The sequence below is a fragment of the Paramormyrops kingsleyae genome, chromosome 15 (assembly GCF_048594095.1).
Source record: "Paramormyrops kingsleyae isolate MSU_618 chromosome 15, PKINGS_0.4, whole genome shotgun sequence".
Lineage (NCBI taxonomy): Eukaryota > Metazoa > Chordata > Actinopteri > Osteoglossiformes > Mormyridae > Paramormyrops > Paramormyrops kingsleyae.
Window position 1 is genome coordinate 3,093,445 of NC_132811.1, and position 21,023 is coordinate 3,114,467.

A 21,023-nucleotide genomic window follows, 5' to 3' on the forward strand; every position below is an offset into this window, starting at 1 on the left:
GAAGACAGCCTTCACACTGTGGTGCAGCCCGGCTGACTGGTACTCATGACTTTCAAATTAAGAGGGAGGGTGAGAGAGCGGCCGAACTGAGATCAGTCTCCGGTTTGATGTGGGCCGCGGTTCTGCGGCCTCCTTGGTAAGTCATAGCGCAGTGAAGGCAGTTGTGCCCCACTGCGCGTAAAGGGGGAAACGGCTGACCGGGCACATCTGTCTGACACCACCCAGGGCCGCTTGAGCAAGGAGCAAAGGTGGGGCAGCACCCTACTGTCCCGAAACCAGTCCTTGGAGGAGGAGTTTGAGCGAGCCAAAGCAGCAGTGGAGGTAAGCGTCCCCTTGGTCGTTAAACCGGTATTTAATGACATTAATCCACTCTGATATTCATCAAACATTTAGACAGTCTGTAAATACAGATGGCCGTTTTAAAAAATAAGGGTTATTACCATGCTTGAGGGTATTAATGGGTACAGTGTTTCTTTCTAAGGAAATTTACTGATCGTACAATTAAAACCATAAAGAGCTTTTTACCAAACTGGTCAGAGTATGTGCCATGGCCCAGTGCATAATAGTGTTTCCCTCCCCAGGATATGCACCTCCCATATTTCCTGCTATACTTGTGATGCCCTTTTTTTTTTACATTTTTTTTGCCTTTAATGCTGCCTGGATCTTTCAAGGGATGAATTACTCCTTTTGGCTGAATTTCAGGCACTGAATGTAAATATAAATAGCACATACCTTGAATGATCTCACATGATATCTTAAACGAACGGGACGCCTTTCCGTCATACAGCAATGGGAGGGTTAATTAGGTCAAATATATCTGTACCGAACATATCAGTTTCAGGCCCAGTTCCAGTTGCAGTAATCGGACACCACATACTGGATTATTGCAAGGCTCTGGCCCACAAATTACAGCTCTAGGTTCTAGAACTTACAGTATATTTACTATGGAGCAGAGTAGCAGTATATAAAAATCTGATGTGAAATACATTTGGATACAAACTCCTTTAAAGTGTTTTTCACTGCATTTTTCTTTTCTTTCCTGCACTCATCGTAGCGCTTGGTATTTGGTCACATGTTTACTGGGTTCCTGCCCAAGGGACGCAGGGCCCTGCTTGTGATGTGCATAAAGTGCTGTTGCCTGAAATTTTGTCACGTCATGACAGCACCAGCGAGCTTGCACCAATGCTTTATAACTTTCTCCACAAATCTTCGCAAGACTTTTCCATCCGTTGCTTCTTTCTTGTGACCAAAACTGGAAATAGCTGAAGTTCCTTCTGTCTTCGCCGTAGAGGAAGCAGGTTGCGCAGTGTTCCAAGCTTCTTGCTGTAGCTATGATAAATCACCTTATGCTGAGCTCCACTGTGCACGGAAGGTACAGGCACCAGGGTCCTGGAACCATGCTAGAGCAACATTTGAAGCTACCTGTTCAGGTCCAGGTTTGTACAAAGCCTAGATGATGGCCTGTCTCCTTAATCGTCACAGACTTCTCAAAATAACCTGCTCTGTACAGTACCTTCGTCCATCTGTTTACTCCATATAGAGTTATCATAAGCCTGGAGCCCCTCCCAGGAAGTACGTTGGTAGGGGGGTTTCTGAGCGGGAGGCCAGTTCATTACAAGGTTCAGAGACATCGATTCACCTAAAGTTTTTGAACAGGGGAGATGATCTCCTTGGAGTACTGGTCCTTTCACCTACCTTTTCTCCATGAGACACACTTACAGGTGAGAGCTAGTTTTAGGGAGGGGGGGTTATAGCTCAGGGTCAGCCAGTATACAGCATCCCAGGAGCTGGGGGGGGGGGGGGGGCTAATGGCAGCATCAGTCTGCCAGCCCCAGGATTCAAACCAGCAACCTTCCAGTCACGGGTACAGAACCCAAAGCCACTGAGCCATACACTGTAGCCGAAATTCCAAGGTGGCAGCATGACCTTTACAAAGGTGGTGCATCTGCCAAATGGCCTTTAAAGTGAACATGTGAGCTCAGAACTGGGAATCAAACACAACCTCGAGATGCAAGGCTACAGCTCTACCCACAGAACCAGCGTGTCACCCCTGCCAGCTCACTAAGCATGTTTAATGTGTATTTTACAATAGTGCAACTGGTAAATCTGTCAAAAACCTGCCTTTTCTCTTGGAGACTGAATATAGAGGCATTATGTAGATATCCATCCATTGATTTATTCATTCATTCATTCTAATTAACTTATGAATGGAGTTTATAATATTTGAGTAGCAAGTTTAAAATCCCAAAATGTCCATCATGGGAGAATAGTTACAGTTGCTATCCATTTAACATAGAAATATTAACAGAGGAAGATAACATAGAAATTACGTCTGAGAAAAGACGATCATAGCATTTAATTTACAGTGAAACTGAGGGCAGGGGGACGGCAGGGATCTCACTGGTTAAACTATTTGGGATTATGGAAATTATTATAAAGAAGGAAGTCATTCTATTTAAAAAGGACACGAGGGGTTATTATAAAATCCACAAGCTTACCGCAGCGGATGGGTGTTTTCTGGCACGTAGAGATAGCACAGAAGCGTTTCCAGGAAAGGCAGGACGATCTTAAGGCTGTGCCTCACATTCGATTAAAATAGTAGGAAAAGGCTCACCTTTTGATGCCTGAATGATCCTTACTGAGTGCTGAAAGGGGGCCACCACTCTGTCAGCACGACTCACCACAGCAGCTGATTATTGACGTATATTAGGAAGGTGGGAGGACAATGGAAGAATTATTCATTTTTTCTAGGAAAAAAGCTAGATTAAGGAAACCGAGAGTAATTGAGCGTAAGTGGATATTTAGCCTAGAACCAAAAATTCCAAACTTGTTATTTTTTATATCTGAGCACTACTCAGATGCACAACACAGATGCACAACACAGATGCACAACACAGATGCACTACACAGATGCACAACACAGATGCACAACACAGATGCACAACACAGATGCACTACACAGATGCACAACACAGATGCACAACACAGATGCACTCTATTAGTTATGTACTAATAGATTTATCAGGGACTGGAAAAAAGGCAAAAACAAGACTCTAAAAGTTATTTTGTCCGTCTTCAGCTTTTCTGTTGAACATCCAAATACATTTGATACACACAAAAGATATGTTGAATGAATGATTGATAGCGCCCCCTGCAGGACAGACCTCTCATTTCATGAGAGCTTGCCACCAAAAAGCAGGTACAGGAAACCCTGAATTGGGGTGGTCGGGTGTATCCATGTATATATGTCGTTTTTAAAAAATATTATTGAGCGAACATGTGGAGACATTTTTATTTAAATACAGTGATTTAGGGGTTTACCTTTTTTTTTTTTTTTACCACGATTCAGAATATATTGAGATATAGAAATATTAGTGCTAATTTCCAAAATAATTATAGTATATCAATGTTACTATTAAAATGACTTGTTGTATTTTAATGAGATTTTTTAGAATTCAATGTACTTTTGAATGCTTTGCACCTAGATGGTGTTAAATTAGTTTAGAAATGATAGCTGAATCTGTTTCATTATGTAACCGCCTCTTTCATTTAATTAAATCAGAACTGCATGTGTTCCAATCTGTTATGCTGCTGTTAATATGCAAGAATCTACTTATAAAAACACACAGACATGGGCTGTGGTTTGACAGTGACACCAGGGAACATCTGTGAACATGCAGGTTCCCAAGAACACTGATCATTATTTGTGTGTGTGTCTGTGTGTGTCTGTGCGTATGTTTGTGAGGAAATATCCAAGTCCCATGTTATGTTTCTGTTCGGGCTTGATTGTCACTTGCTCCTTGTAAATTACTGCTTTTCACGGCCAGACATGATCATTTGGGCAAATGACATGTGCTACTAAACATTTATGGTGTACATTTCTGCCCATTTTGCCAAATTTCTGATTGCTGAGGTTCGCTTCTGCTGAATACACCAGCCGCAGAGTTTAGAGAAAATGTAATTAGGGCTTCAAATCAGTAGCACTTCAGTTATTTTTGTGAACAGGCATTTTTCCCTCAACTTTAGCTTATATGGTGAAAGACTGGCAGGAACAGCATCGATAGACTTTTTTGTCTTTATTAAGGAATTGCCTGTAGAATCTTGATTGATAATGTACTTATTTCCTTCTGTTATGGCTGCTGAGTAAAGCACATTGAAAATGCTATCAGTGAGGTTTGTGTGAACGAGGCATGGGCACATACTGACAGTACGTGATACACGTCACATCTCACGTTTACACGTCAGCAGAGACTTAATGCTACAAAGGTGTGATGGAGGCCAACCAGTGGATGAGTGATGGGAGGCTTTGGCTAGAATAGGGCACCTTGAATATGACACTGTGAATATGACACTGTAAATATGACACTGTAAATATGACAGTGTGATTATGACACTGTGAATATGACACTATGAATATGACACTGTGAATATGACACTGTGATTATGACACTGTGAATATGACACTATGAATATGACACTGTGAGTAAACAGTCTTTTGTTGGAAGAAGTATGGTTAATTTCAAATGTATTTGTTTGTTTTTATTGAGCAGAGAATTTTTAAGATGCAAGTTCTTGATTAGGGGGAGGGTAAAAAAAATATTTTGACCAAGTTGCAGTTTGTTAACTTTGGTGATCGTCTGTGATAAAATGGTGGACTCAAGAACAACTAAAAGGAGGCACTGTCAGTCGTCCAGGGCAACCTGAGGGTGTCTCAGGAACGCACAGCAATCCCGCTTGCAATCCCCTGTGTGTCGCTACAACATAAACACTTGTTCTAGTACACAAATTGGGATATCTTTGGGAATTTCCCTGTTGTAAGTTTCTTCATGTTTATTGTATCAAGTACTCTGGGACTCCCAGAGTCAAAATACTGGCATCTCATACAGGGTGTCCCAAGCCTCGTCCCAGGCGAAAAAGATGAGTGTATGAAATGCTTGTCATGCTTAATTTTTTTTGACGTAGCAACTTAAGCTACAGTGTCGGGTTTTAGTCCCAGTTGCCGTTGACCTATAGGCTTCGTCCTCCATGTGGAGCTGCGGGCCAGGGATCGCTGCGGTCTGGCCCCAGAAGTCCTCATCTTGCCATCACACTGGGGAATGCTAACGCACCTCATGAAAAAGCCGGGAATTTGTTCCACCTTGCAGCTGCCAATTAAGGGGCAACTTTGACCCCCAATGTGAGAGAGCTGCTGGGCTGTAAGTCACAGGACCCCGAGTGCAAGGCAGCGGCAGTGACCCTCGGGGCACCACTGGCTAAGCAGCACGTTATATCCAGGCAACGGCTCCGCATCTCTGACTTTCTCAGTGTGGCGTTCCTCTAATCACACACGGGAAGCCCTGGCTGATTATAAAGGAAGGGAAACAGGGACTGTGTCTGTAGGAATTGAACACAGGACATTAGTGTGGTAGCTTTCTTGTCCAGTATCAGCTCTAAATCGACATGATGGGAAATGGCAGGACACTCAGCTGGAAGACTGGAGATTTGGGCCTCTACCTCAGTCGCAGTTTATCTTTCTCCACCGGCGATATGTTTAGCGAAGATTCCAGTGAGAAATGACACGTTACTTACAGTCCACCATATTGTCCTGACTGACACTGCTATGGCATTTTAATACGCAGAGCCTCCCGATCCAGGCCTGTGCTGGGGGCATCCTGAACTTCTATTTAAAATGAAACCCAGCAAAATAATTGTTCCCTAAAGGGGAGCAAGACATTAGATGCCTGGCAGTATAAAATGGAAGAATTTACACTGTGTGCTTCCTGAAAATGTTCTTCAAAGGGGAATAATTCTGGGATGAGCCACTAATCTGTGCATGAATGCATCTCTTTAAGAAAAGACAAATTGAAACTTTAATAGCTAATGGAAATAAAAGTGGATACATTGTTCTCTCCCTTAAACAGCCGTCACTGGGGAGTACCCACTGAAGCCCTGCTATATGTTACAGAAGCTAATTAAAGAACGTGCCAAAGCTCACAATGCTGCTTTCCAATGATAACATTCTAAACTCCAATATCTCCCTCCTCAGTTTTCACCACTAATGCAAAATTTACGTCATGTTACTCTGCAGTTCATTAATCTAATGGTTTTTAGCACTGAGGTTAGCGCATTGCCTGCGATCAAACACTTACTAATTATTTTCTTCACTCAGAGCTGTAGTGAAGAAATTATGCCCTGGACCACAGGCAAACCTGAAGAGAGTCACACTAAATGATTTTCATGTGACAAGAGTGTCGCCTGCTCTTTTTCTGATCACTGATAGAGGACTTCAGTCTATGTATACAGGCTTTGATCTCTGTGTGTCTTTCATTATGGTGCAATTTAATTGTTTCGCAATAACAAATCAATGGTCTTTTGCACATCTACAAGCCTAACACTGCCACTCTATACACATGTAGAGCTTAGCATCTTAAAAGCACAAGAATTATTGTACTCTATGTGTTGTAAGGTAGCTGGTGGTACACCAGAGGTATAGGACTGGATGTTCTGTCATTTAAACACCTGACTGCTGTCTGCCTGCCCATTCATCGGCCATTTTATCTAAATTAATCTCAGCTGACTTTTGCTGGATTATATTATCTGGTGACTATATGTACCAGCTAGGAGGCATGGAAGGTCACTCCCCTGAGCAAAGAAGGTGGCTGATTGGCCTTCTACCTGCCGTTTGGGTGCTACTGGTTTGTTACTCATTGTCCATTTCTTCATTTGACATAAGCGGTGCTTGTTATTCACGATTTGTCTCATGCATAGCAATCAAAGCTTCTATGCTTCTATGCATTTTAACAATAACAGCTTTGCTGTGTGTTAATACGTATGACCCTCCCATCACGACTTACGAACTTTCAACTTACGAACTTTCAGACATACGAACTAAGAGGAGCGTAACTCCAAATTGTGTTCCTTGGGCTCCCATTTCCTGTCCACAACATCATTTTTTTTCTGCCGCCAATTCCGCCTAGTATGACTTCTGGCTGATACTCCCGCCCCGCAGCAGCGTAGCCTGCGTACTCCCAGCATCCTAGTTCTTTGTACTTGTATATACCCTTAAAATGATGTTGAATAACGACTTACGAGCATCTCAAGTTACGAATGGCCGTTCGGAACGTAACTCATTCATAAGTAGGGGAGCGTCTGTATTGTACTTTTTTTCATTCAAAATGAAAGACAATGGAACAGAGCTTAGCCGGATGAAAATAAGGGCTTTGCTCATTGTAAAGTTGCATGTGTAAAATATCTGTCGGTACACTGATAGCTCCATGAAGTGAGTATAGTTGCAGAGGGTTGGTTTTTAGAGGTTTGGGAACGTGTATTGGATGCTCACCATTCCAGGGAGTTGCATTCCTGCCTTTTCCTCCACCCCCCCATACCACTGTACAGTCAGACACGGAGTTCTGGGACAAGATGCAGGCCGAGTGGGAGGAGCTGGCTCGCAGAAACTGGCTGACGGAGAATGACCAGGCCCAGATCCCTTCCAGTGTCTCGCCGCACGAGAAGGTGCCTCTCAGCTTACTGTCACGCTCTATGTTCTTATGTTCTTATGTTCTAAACCAGGGGTTCTCAAACTTTTTGATCAAAGATCCGCATCATTTTTTCAGGGTTCCAGAACACCTTTCAGTAACAAAACAGACCTTTAATCAATTAACAATAACATAACTTTTGATATAGACATCAACATATTTTAATAAAGGGAACTTAAATATTGATTTAATGTTCACTGATCGTTTTGACTGTCATGGGGGTGGGGGGGGGATGCTGTTATGACGAGTTATGTGTAAGTTTGATAGTTCTACATTGTATTTTTGTTATTCAAGCCACATTAAGCCTTTTTACGTTAATCGCATTGATTAATAAGGTGCATCACAAGGTCGCCGGTTCAAACCCACCCTCAGCATGTCTGCGGCTCCTTGAGCAAGGCTCTTAACCCCCAGCTCCCTGGGTGCCCCAACAGGTGGCTGTCCTTCACAGACAGCTTGTTCTACAAAGAGCAAGTTGATGGAGGCGTAAAAAGAATTTCCCCATGAGGGACAATAAAGGTTAAATTATTATTATTAATTATTATTATTATTATTACCAGCCGGATCCAACTTGTTGTTTGGTGTGAATCCAGACTGCGGTCCGGACATTGCGAACCCCTGGTCTACACAATGCATAGTGTGTGACAATACAACATCACATCTCCCATTCACGCATACATCACCAAGCTTATCGGTGTACAGTCATTGCAGTATGTAAACCACATCTGCTGAGCTGTTACATTAAGCTGGGTTAAAGATGCTCTAAATCACAAGTTGAGTTGGGAATATATCACAAGCAATGAGTATCTCATATATTACTTATATTTATGTTTAACAGTGGAATTAATACTGGTTAACTGTAATAGCGTTTCATGTCGGCCAATCTGAGATGTAATTGGGTGGAAAACACTGCTGAACTAATCATGACTGGGGTATTTGGGTAGAAAAGTTAAATATTTTAAAATAATCCTGGCAACTCTTAGGGTTTGACCCAAGGTTGCAGACTTCCGGCATGTTTAATTATACGCTACTGTTCCTGTTTACCAGGATTGTTTTGTACCAATTCCCTGTGGGTTACTAGGGCTACTATTTCCACACGGATAACCCGTACAAAGACTGGCCCAACGCGTTTGAGGATGGGGTGAAGAAGGCTCGCGAGGGGGACCTGCCCAACGCAGTGCTGCTCCTGGAGGCCGCCGTCCTGCAGGACCCACAGGACTCTGAGGTGAGTGGGGGATCCGTGCCCTGCTGAGGACACGCCCCCCGCTGAGGACACGCCCCCACCTGTCAGGCCTTCCTCGGCATGCCTCTGGGCACAGAGATTTTCACCCTAGCACAGTGTTTCTCCACCCGGTCCTCGGGGACCCACAGACAGTCCATGTTTTTGCTCCCTCCCAGCTCCCTCCCTGACTAAAATGTGGACTGTCTGGGGGTTCCTGAGCACCAAGCTGAGTCAAACACAGCCCTAGCAAAGACCGATCTGGATTTATTTATCAATGATCTCTTTAGAATGATAAAACTAGCACTTTCTATATTATACTCTACAAAGATGGTTTTTCTACATTAAAGTTTACATGCATATTACAGTGACAGGGTGGCTCAGTCTGTAGCTCTTTTGCCTCACACCTCCAGTATGGGGGGGGGGGGGGGTTGAACCCCAGCTGATGGCCAAATGAAGCTTCATGAACCATTTGCTGTATTTATAGACCCCACTAGATGGTGCTCTTGGCTTGCTTTGGGGCATGATTTGAGCCTTTTTTTGAACAGAGAGCACCATCTAGTGGGGGCAGAAAATACAGCAAATGGTTCGTGAAGCTTCATTTGGCCCGTGTGACCCAGGTTTCCTGCTGCAGTTCTGAGACTCCTCCTGGCATTTATTATAGCATTTCCTATACTCTGTGTCTGGGTTTGGACCCCATGATGCTCTGTCATTCAGGTGACCCCCAGCCTTGTTCATTGGGCTACCAGGGATGGGCTCCATGTCCATCTGTTTCCTATCCAGGATAAATGAATGGATGGAGGTACCTTACAGTTTACACCTTCCAGAGTGTTTAGTTGAATATGCCCTTTTTCTAGTAAAGATGATACATTTCCCAAGGTGAATAATTTGATTTGAATCATTCTCCTGACATGATTAGGCAGCAGTCTATGCTCTGTTAGAGACCTTGGGGAGGTTTTGTAAGCCTCTCATCTATGCTCATCTCAGGAATGTTTCATTAATAGCATTTTAATGTATCACTAATTGAATCTGAGAGTCGCAACATGGAATCATGTGCCGTCCTGATTAGCTCATGGTGCGTAGCTGCGGCATAGAGATGGCTCAGAACTCCCCGTGATTCTCCATCAGAGCTTTTAGGGTTCGTTCCAGACCCAGACAGAGCTGCTAGCTGGATGGTCCTGTCTTGCGAATATTGTGCAATAATGAAATCAAGAAAGAGTTTGGCTCAGCTTTTATTCAGATTCAGATTCAGAACACTTTATTGATCCCTGAGGAGATTATTGGTTACAGTTGTTCCCGGACAGTAAGAGAATAATTAAGAAGTTAAATACCAATAACAAATAATACAAATATTATAATACCAAAATTACAAATGGCTCTACATAGTCAATATACAAACAATATATATTATATAAATATGTTATATAAATATTATACATATTATATATATATATTATACAGCCATCAAGTCCTGCTTAGCGAAACATTGTCACTCGTTCCTGCACCAGGACCCATCAGCCAGAGATGCAGAATCATTACGTTTCGCTGGCAGATTTTTATGCGCCTGGCTGTTCTAAAACAATCAGGCTAATTATAACTTACAATAGCAGACCTGCAGACACAGGAAATTAAGCTTATTATTTCTCTTCCAGTTTGTGCATTGTTTTCTGAAATATTGCTCTATGCTTTTGGAACGGTTTATTCAATATTATGTTTTGTTTAGGTTGTATTTTTATGTTGTTGCATAGTTCTGTCTGAAGGACCAACATACACAAAATCAGAATTTATTCATATCAATTTTGGGTCCATGTAGAGTCTCAGTGAGTCATGTTGTATAAATTATGCTGTGGCTTGACTTCAGACATGCCACCAATCTTATGGTCACACCCGGGTGATGACCTTATCTTTCAGAGCTAAGTCCTACTTTCTCCCCAGGCTTGGCAGGTTCTGGGAACCACGCAGGCAGAGAATGAGAACGAGCAAGCAGCCATTGTCTCCCTCCAGAGGTGAGAAGGTGTTAGTGCATAACATTCTCAGCACCTTGAGATGAAGATCAGTCCCCATCAATGTGTCGTTTTGCTTAAGTTTAACGCCGACACCATAACCAAAATGGGAACAGAGTGTAATTGAATATGCTTTTTTCAACAGAAAGATTTGATTTGCCTTATTAGACAAACAGAATGCAGAATATACTCTTGTTCAAACATCCATCCATCCATTATGTGCCGCTTATCCAGCATCGGGTCACAGGGGCAGCAGCCTAAGCAGGGATGCCCAGACCTTCCTCTCACCAGCCACCTCCTCCAGCTCAATACCAAGGTGTTCCCAGGCCAGCTGAGACACGCATCTCTCCGACGTGTCCTGGGTCTGCCCTGGGGTCTCCTCCCCGAAACACCTCCCCAGGAGGCATCCTAGATAGATGCCCGAACCACCTCGACTGGCTCCATCTTATGCGGAGGAGCAGCGGCTCTCCTTTGAGCCCATCTCGAAAGTCCGAGCTCCTCACCCTGTCTCTAAGGCTGAGCCCAGCCACCCTGCGGAGGAAGCTCATTCCAGCCGCTTGTATCTGAGGTCTTATTCTTTCGGTCACTATCCAGACCTCATGACCATAGGTGAGGGCAAGAGGGTGTTCACTTGCTGCTGTTCAAAAATTCTACCTGTAATTGAGGTGAATTCACGTCAGTAGATAGATTCTGATATAATAAAAATAGATTATTAGTGCAGTATCAATAGTTTTTGATTCCAGTAGTTACACCTGCAGCTGTACTCTGCCACAGCTCATTACTGTGGTCACCACATGGTCCTATTCCACGCTTGAGTGAAAATAGTATGTAATGTAACTTTGGTGCTTGACGGCTGTCTTTTTGAGGAAAGACTTGCTGATAACGTAAGTGATTAGGCTCAGCATGAGTCAGTTCCCTGTAACACTGCCCAGCAGGTTAGCACTGAGTAATGGTGACAGTCACGCATCATGCCAGAGAAGGTGAAACCTTTGGGTGTTAACATCAGAATGGAGCTGGAGGGAATAGTGGTGATATTCAAGATTCACAAAATAGATCTGTGGTTTAGTAGCAAAATGGACCACTCTTTAAGATGTTTTTATGATCTCTGAAGCTTGCTGTCTAGTCAAATATTCTTCCTTAGGTATAGAATCAAAAGAATAAACAAAAGATCACATTAAATTGAATTTTTAGGATCATGCATGATGGGCCAATGGATGGATGCTCGTACTCATTACAAATAAATTGAACAAATTGATCTGAACCAAAGTTCTAAGCATCTGCAGGTGGGACCATCAATGCAGTGAATTACAGAGAGTTACATTCATTGCCCCTCCATCCCTGAAGCGTTAAACTACCTCCTCAGAGATTTTTTATCTGACTTCTAAAAAAAAATAGTACTGTCACACTGGGCTGGTCTTAAAATACTGGTGTATGGATTACCAATCCGATGTATTTTTCCTTTTAAAAGATATATATGTTTTCCTTATAATGACATAACCTTAGCAGGGTTACAAGCTTTCAAGAAAGTCTGGATGTTTAATAAATCTGAGGCACATCATTTATACATGGCAAAAGGCTGGCTTGAATTCAGGTGCTTTCCTTTGCAATCCATCGCTGGGCACGACCTACAAATTGCTCAGTATCCAATATCCAGTAACAGCTCTGAGTTCAAGTGCATAGAACTTGCTGTAAAACACAATTGTTGTTGATTATCATCCTGGTGGGGACACCGTATACTGGAAATGTTATGGTAGAGGAAAGAGAGGAAGGCAAAGGTGAAAAGCATGAAGCAGACTAAATGTCTCCGCTTTTCACTTAATTGGATGTTGGAATTATCACTGAGGTCTGCAATATAGCTGTGTGCTGTCAGATCCTCCACCGTGTTTACATTATTGGTTTTAATCTAGCACATAAATCACAGAGATCATGGCGACGGATCCTTCTCTCAGGGTCCCTAGGGGAAGTGGCCGCCGTGGCATTATTTAAATGCTAATGAAAGCTCTTACACAGCACCTACAAACAAAGGAACGAATATCAGCGGCAATATAAGAAGCCTAAGGAAATCATTTGTGTGAAAGCCTCATCATGCCAGCTGATGTATTCTGTTGCAGTGGCTGTGTTCAAAGATAAGAAGGGAGGGGTCTCCCTGGCCTTGCTCTCGAATAATGAGGGGCAACGTGGCAGTAATTCAGGGGGGGCGTGGATAATTAGTGTTTGTCGGCCTGGCAGTCTTATAGAAGTGTCCTTCACCTGGTTCTGCTTGCAGGTGTCTGGAGCTGCACCCCAACAACCTGCAGGCGCTGATGGCAGTGGCCGTGAGCCTGACCAATACGGGAATGCAGCAGGAGGCGTGTGAGGCCCTCCTCAGCTGGCTGCGGCACCACCCCAAGTACAAGTATCTGCTGAAGGGGAGGAGCCATGTTGGGGGCTCACCAGGGTCCCAGCGCAAAATGCTCTCCGCCTCCAGCACGAGCAGGTACAGGGTCAGCGGGCATTTCACTGCGTGGTCCCCGAAGCCTGCCAGTGGCCGGGGCATCCCCGGATTTATGGCAGCTGTCTTTTAATAATATTTCGTTTGGCTGTACTGCAAATTTGTGATGGCCAAATGAAGCTTTATGAACCACTTGCTGTATTTTTTAACGCCACTAGATGGTGCTCTTGCCTTGCTTTGGGGCATGCTTTGTGCCCTTTTTTGATCAGAGAGCACTATCCAGTGGGGTCAGAAAATACAGCAAGTGGTTCATGAAGCTTTACTTGGCCATTACTATTGCAAATGTCATATAGGTGTATAGACTATTAGATGCCAGAAAGAAATGCTTTGTCTGTGTTTTAAAGTGTTACAGGTACCTTTGTGTAAATAAAACATTTACTGTGTTGTGTTGCTTCTTGCACAACAAAAGGTCAGCATAATTAAAAATGTTTTATTGTTTACAGAATACTGTAAATATAAATATTCTAAGCAAGCGTTTGTAAGTAATTAAATTATTGGTAGCAGTATGATAGTACAGCTAGCGTTTTGCTAATCTGCCTGCCATTTTGCTAATCTGCCCGTCTCTGCTCTCTTCCCCAGTGCCCTGCTGGTAGATGTGAAGGAGCTCTTTTTGGAGGCTGCCCAGAAGAATGCAGATGTGATCGACCCAGACCTGCAGACCGGCCTGGGTGTGCTCTTCAATCTCAGCTGCGAGTTTAACAGAGCCGTGGAGGCCTTCAACAAAGCTCTGTCTGTCCGACCACAAGTAAGAAGTGGCCCTCGAGCTGAACGGGCGCTGCCAGTCAGACCCAATGTACCTCACTCAGAACAAATGTGGTTTAATTCATTCACCTTTATAGTCATAGTTGACTTAACTGCAGACCATTACTGAACTGTATATTGAGACGCTGCACATATATAAGTAATAAATGCAATTTGTGTCTGGCCCATAACACAAGTAACATAACCCAACTGTTACTGACGTTGCATGTTGCATTTGCATAATACAATCTTGTGTTGATCAAGGCAGTAAAACACGCGGGTGTTTCTGTAGGCAGTAAAACACGCGGGTGTTTCTGTAGGCAGTAAACCACGCGGGTGTTTCTGTAGGCAGTAAATCACACGGGTGTTTCTGTAGGCAGTAAACCACGCGGGTGTTTCTGTAGGCAGTAAACCACGCGGGTGTTTCTGTAGGCAGTAAACCACGCGGGTGTTTCTGTAGGCAGTAAACCACGCGGGTGTTTCTGTAGGCAGCAAATCACGCGGGTGTTTCTGTAGGCAGTAAACCACGCGGGTGTTTCTGTAGGACTACCTGCTGTGGAACCGCCTGGGTGCCACGCTGGCGAACGGGGACCGCAGCGAGGAGGCCGTGGACGCCTACACCAAGGCCCTGGAGCTGCAGCCAGGCTTCATTAGGTCGCGCTACAACCTGGGCATCAGCTGCATCAATCTGGGGGCCCACAGGTCAGTGTGGCCAGGGCCGCAGGGAGGAATGGGAATGCACAGTGGCACATCACTGGGGATAACGCACAGCTCAAGGCTGCGGCAATGCATGTCCTGATTCTGCAGAGTTCGATGTGTCCCTGGTCAACAAGGGAGGGGCTTGCGTTTCATTTCCTTAACCAATCACAGTCCTCATCAGATGACATCATCACATGAATTAAAACCAGTGTTTCCTGTTAAGTGGCAAGGTGCACAGATTTGTAAAGTACCTGTTTTATTTTGTCTGCCTTTTTTTAAGGGACATAAACATAGACAAAACATAGGAGTGTGCTTACCTGCAAAGGCTGTATGGGGTAATGTCAGGGTCTGTTTCGTAATGGTAACAGTAGTACTGATGGCCAAATGAAGCTTCATGAACCATTTGCTGAATTTTTTGACCCCACTAGATGGTGCTCCAGGCTTGCTTTGGGACATGCCTTGAGCCCTTTTTTGGAATATGAATGATCTAGTGGGATCAGAAAATACAGCAAGTGGTTCATGAAGCTTCATTTGGTCATCACTAAATAGTAGTAATAAAAATAACAGGACTTGAGCTAACATCCTTTTGATTGTAAGCACAGAGGGTTATAGCCTACTGAGCCACACAGTACCCCTGGCTTGATGGTCGCAAGCGATGAGTTTGAAAATGAGAAAAAGTGGACCAGTATGGAGATGTCATACAACGACGACTGTGATCGGTTAAAGAATTTCACAAAGAAGTGAAATACAAGCCACTCTCTTGTTGACTCAGGGATGCATCAAACTCAGTGAAATCAAGATGTCCCTGCGGCAATATACAACAAAGGATAGTGGGGAGTGAATTATAAGTCTGACATAATACATTTTACTGCTGTGTCGAGGAGGGTAATGGATCTTTTATTTATCTTTGACAGGGAGGCAGCCAGTAACTTCCTCACAGCCCTTAACTTACAGAGGAAGAGCAAGAGTCGGCAGCTCTCTCACCAGGTCATGTCTGGCAACATCTGGGCTGCCCTTAGAATAGCTCTCTCCATGATGGACCGGCCTGAGCTCTTCCAAGCCGCCAGTATAGGGGACCTGGACCTTCTAATGAAGGCCTTTAACCTGGACATGTGAGCATGGACTCACTGACTGCTACAGAAGCCAAGCATCCAAAGCTGGATATATATTTAAAGGAGACATATCGAACAAAAATTTCATATTAAACCCAACAGTTTTGCTGAGCACTTTTTCAGTCCTAGATACGTGCTTCAAGAGAATAATTAGTGATGGATTTACACTGTTTTCTTGAAGATCACAAAGACAGGTGGGAATACATTATGCCTTAGATAATAGACTAATAAAGTACAAAAAAAGAAGCTCTTACAAAAAACTGGGCATTTTGCAATTCTGACATTTTATGACCTGACATCCAGTTACTTCCAGTGTGCTTTGGTAATACAGTAAATGAGTGCAATTACATTCTGCCTATTTAAATTCCAATTATTCTCACTTGGACCGGCAACTTCTTGTGTACACAAGGTGGTCAACATTTTTACTTCTGTGACCTGTTGAGTGACAGATTTTTTTTTTACATCAGAAAGTTAACTCCATCTCTCTGGGGACAGCAAGCTCCTTCCTCTCCATCTCTGTACTTCGCATCTCCGCCAAGAGCCAAATGAACCATCTACAGGCCATTTCCCCAGCCCCCCCCCCATCTTTGTTTGGATCAAGTGGGCACCTTAAGCACCTCTGCAACATCAGGCCAGTTCTTGGCTAATTTGTTACATTAATTACAGTCCAGGCGTTAAGTGGCTCGTTTTTTTCATATACTCTTTCCAAAGGAGAGTCTATCCTATCAATCTCACCCTCAGGAGCTCGTGTCTTAGGCCACAGGTTTGGTTGTTTTGTCAGGCATACAGCTAACGAGATGGATGGTGAGCTTGATGGATTACAGAGTCACAAGCCGCCGCGCCACAAGGGATCGCAACCAACCTCTTACTTTCAACAAACTCTTATCAAGTGTTGAGTAACGGAACTATAAATCAGTTTGAAATGATCATAGGTCATCTCATGGAACTAACGGTCAAAGGTATTCTGTACCAAAACAAAATCGGTTAATTAAACAAGGACAGAAATCGTGTTTAGGTTTGTTCACAATATAGTAAAACAGTTCAACTTCCAAAACAAATGAGACACGTGTTGCAATATGACTAGAATGCAAAGTTACTCTACCATGTTAGATATTCTCTGAAAAGGAAAAAAGAACACAGAGCCTAATTTGTCTGACAGTCACTCACTGGAATTGGCTAGATGTAGAAATGGCTGAAATAGCATTTATTTGTCAGCTTCTAGGTGTTGAAAATGCATATTAGCAATAGCGTTCCACTTGTATTTTAAACTGCATGCCCAGATGGAGAAGGTAATATGTTTGATTTTAAGAACCTATGCAAAAGATCGCATCATGGTGGAGTCTTTCAGCTTGATTCCACTCACCAAAAAGATTTGATTTTTTTTCTAATAAGCTATCCTAGCAAATCCTAAAATGCTTTGCTTTATTTTTATAGTTTGTACATGAATGTTGAGCAGTCCAGAAGGAGAAGGAATGGTTTTGTCAGTGTTGCTGGAATGTAAGTGCTTACTGATTACTCATTATTTATTGCTCTCTTCCCTGTGTCCCACAAGGTATGCTGGGTTTGATTCTGTATCAACCTTTTTGCTTTAATTGAGTTGGATGACTATCATTTGAAGTAGTATTAAATTGAATTTGTGCATTTTCTGAAAACTGTTACATGTACAGTTTTCTTAATCAAATGAACTCCGTGGAATAAAAATATGTATTATACTTGATTTTGTGGAATCAAGTATTTACATAGTTATTAAATGATTGACAAGTCAATATTTTTGAAACATCTTTCAAGTTGTATTATTTTAGGTTTAATTTTTGCATGAACACTGTACAAACAGTATAGCAAGTTTGAAAACACATTTAGTTTAACATGATTTACTCTGGGCAATTTGTTCAGGAGCTCAATCAAAGCAAAAAGATGAATTAAGAGTTTTGCTGGTTCTCATTCCAGCACAACCTTTCGTCCAGGAGAACCGGAGTCTGTCAGCCTGATGCATTACATTAATTCTCTGTTAATGATGGTCACTGATGCGATGTGACAGCAAACGACTTAGCAATATGATTAAAGCAATTTCTGAGCACTAAAATATGGAGGCAGATTTTAAAGTTGTGCAAACTTTTTTAAATAAGTGGAGCCTCTATATTTTGTAAACTTTTGGTTTGACACAAAATCTATGGATGCAATTTGAATGGATTGGGGTGAGACTAAGATTTATGTGGTCTCTCTGAACACCAGTGCTGTTTAACGTCAGCATGTTGAATTTAATAAATTCAACCTACTTTACAATGGCCATTAACAAGTCACTGAAATGGAAGTCAGCTTGGTGTGAAGGTTTTGGGATGAAGACCTGAAACAGCCTTGTATGACAGATAACCACTGTGGTCATGTTTAGAAATCAGAATGGCAAAGGTGTGTCTTGATCATAGAAGATATGAGGACCCCCCCCTCCCCCCCAATCCGCATCCTTTCCAACTGCAATATAATGTAACTGTAAATTAAGAACATTAACTGCAGGACAAAAGCTATTAATCAGTATGTAAGCGATATGTGACCATGTCACAGAAATGTGAGTATTGCATGCCCCTTAGAGTAGATCAAGCCCCATCCAGCCCTTCTCTTGCCAGAAGTTTCCGCACCAATCCGGCATGTTGCTCTCACTGTGCATTAAAGAGAAAGGCGTTCCTGCCGACTCGGCCCGTGGACCCTCCGTAAGGCGAAGCGGCCCAGAGACCCACCGTAAGCCGACGCGGTCCGTGGACCCTCCGTAAGGCGAAGCGGCCCAGAGACCCACCGTAAGCCGACGCGGCCCGTGGACCCACCGTAAGCCGACGCGGCCCGTGGACCCTCCGTAAGCCGACCCGGCCCATGGACCCTCCGTAAGCCGACGCGGCCCAGAGACCCTCCGTAAGCCAACCCGGCCCGTGGACCCTCCGTAAGCCGACGCGGCCCGTGGACCCTCCGTAACACAACGAGGCCCGTGGACCCTCCGTAAGCCGACGCGGCCCAGAGACCCTCCGTAAGCCGACCGGGCCCGTGGACCCTCCGTAAGGCGACGCAGCCTGTGGACCCTCCGTAAGCCGACCCGGCCCAGAGACCCTCCGTAAGCCGACCCGGCCCGCGGACCCTCCGTAAGCCAACCCGGCCCAGAGACCCTCCGTAAGCCGACCCGGCCCGCGGACCCTCCGTAACACAACGAGGCCCGTGGACCCTCCGTAAGCCGACGCGGCCCGTGGACCCTCCGTAAGCCGACGCAGCCCGTGGACCCTCCGTAACACAATGAGGCCCGTGGACCCTCCGTAAGCTGACGCGGCCCAGAGACCCTCCGTAAGCCGACCGGGCCCGTGGACCCTCCGTAAGGCGACGCAGCCCGTGGACCCTCCGTAAGCCGACCCGGCCCGCGGACCCTCCGTAAGCCGACCCGGCCCGCGGACCCCTCCGTAAGCCGACCCGGCCCGCGGACCCTCCGTAAGCCGACGCGGCCCGCGGACCCTCCGTAAGCCGACGCGGCCCATGGACCCTCCGTAAGCCGACGCGGCCCCTGGACCCTCCGTAAGGCGACGCAGCCCGTGGACCCTCCGTAAGGCGACCCGGCCCAGAGACCCTCCGTAAGCCGACGCGGCCCGTGGACCCTCCGTAAGCCGACGCGGCCCGTGGACCCTCCGTAACACAACGAGGCCCGTGGACCCTCCGTAAGGCGACCCGGCCCAGAGACCCTCCGTAAGCCGACGCGGCCCAGAGACCCTCCGTAAGCCGACCGGGCCCGTGGACCCTCCGTAAGGCGACGCGGCCCAGAGACCCTCCGTAAGCTGATGCGGCCCAGAGACCCTCCGTAAGCCGACCCGGCCATGGACCCTACATAAGTCACTCTCAGATCTCCCATGGGCACATTTATGAATAGTTCCTAGATTTTAATTTCTAATAATAACACAGCAACTGAAAAGAAAGTTATTTTTTAAATATAGAATTTTAGGCTTAGTTTTGAATTCTGCTATAGAATAGTGATGTCGATTTAGAAACCGAAACACCTTTTTTCGTAGAACTTCCCTTATACTGTCTCAGGTGTGGTAACTTACTTGTAAGCATGCTCCAAAAAATTGGGTACCATGAAGGCCGCATGCCAGATGTATATTTATTTTTAAAATCCAGTTCATTTATAAGCATGGAGTTTCTTTTTTTCTCTTTGTATACATAATATTTATCTATATCAAATTATAATATTTCTCATAATGCACTTTTGTTCTTTCAGTATCTGTATTGAATTTATCTAGAATTAAAACTGCTTTGATGAACAAAGTACCTAGATATAGAAAACTGTAAAAACTTTATAATCTGCATATAATGGATGCTGTTTATTCTCCCAAGATACATCAAAGTTATAGGTTTCAGGTATATTGTATGGATAAGATTTTAAAATAAAATGTTGCAATACAGACAGATTTTACATGTATGTCTTTAGTTGTTTTGAGCTGTTTGTGCCTTTCTTATTGCATTTGGCTGTACTTATGGAAAATGATATGCGTAACTGACTTATTTGTATAATCTAATGCGGTCTATTTTCCTGGCCCATTCACAGGACAGGGCCATAAATACCACTGGACTGATACCCCAACCAGAGTTTTCTTTTTCTCCAGTTACTCAGGATTCATTTTAGCATGTCTTCATTCCACTGAAATTGTTATATTTAAACTTTCTTGAACTGTTTTAATCAAAAGTGTTGAAGGCCACCCTGAATCCATCCATCCATGTTCTGTACCCACTTATCCTATTCAGGGTCATCGGGGGTCTGGAGCCTATGGGCACAAGGCAGGGAACAAACCAGGACACACACCATTCACTCACACGGGCACACCTATGGGCAATGTGGTAACTCCAATTAGCCTCAGCATGTTTTTAGACTGTGGGGGGGGGGGGGGCAACTGGAGTACCTGAAGGAAACCCCATGACAACAGGGGGAGAACATGCAAACTCCACACACGAGCAGAGATGCGAACGCAGGTCCCAGGGGTGTGAGGTAACAGCACTACCAGGCCCCCTGGAATATTTCTTAGAAAATATTTTTTTCTTAAATTATTTTTACTTGACACATATTATAAAGTAATACAAAATGAATCCAGTTCTTAAAGTTAGTAAATGTATTCTGAATATTTTTGGTACATCCCACCAAATTTATTCACTTCCTCCGATGCTTTCTTTAACACATGTCCTCCTCACCTTAATGGCAGGTTTCATTTCAAAGAATGACTGATAATG

The 21,023-nt window shown here is 44.1% G+C and overlaps 1 protein-coding gene across 8 annotated transcripts in view; it reads left to right on the top strand.

The window, feature by feature from the left end:
• pex5la (peroxisomal biogenesis factor 5-like a) overlaps positions 1 to 20,376 on the top strand; it is a 68,567-nt gene extending 48,191 nt beyond the window's left edge. For all 8 annotated transcript variants that reach the window (XM_023844090.2, XM_072699840.1, XM_023844091.2 and 5 more), the window contains 8 exons: positions 226 to 321; positions 7,375 to 7,491; positions 8,593 to 8,736; positions 10,666 to 10,736; positions 13,000 to 13,209; positions 13,804 to 13,969; positions 14,510 to 14,667; positions 15,579 to 20,376. In XM_023844090.2, the coding sequence (XP_023699858.1) occupies positions 226 to 321; positions 7,375 to 7,491; positions 8,593 to 8,736; positions 10,666 to 10,736; positions 13,000 to 13,209; positions 13,804 to 13,969; positions 14,510 to 14,667; positions 15,579 to 15,780 (1,164 nt within the window). In that variant the 3' untranslated portion in view covers positions 15,781 to 20,376. The remainder of the gene's footprint in view (positions 1 to 225; positions 322 to 7,374; positions 7,492 to 8,592; positions 8,737 to 10,665; positions 10,737 to 12,999; positions 13,210 to 13,803; positions 13,970 to 14,509; positions 14,668 to 15,578) is intronic.
• Positions 20,377 to 21,023: the final 647 nt, after the last annotated feature.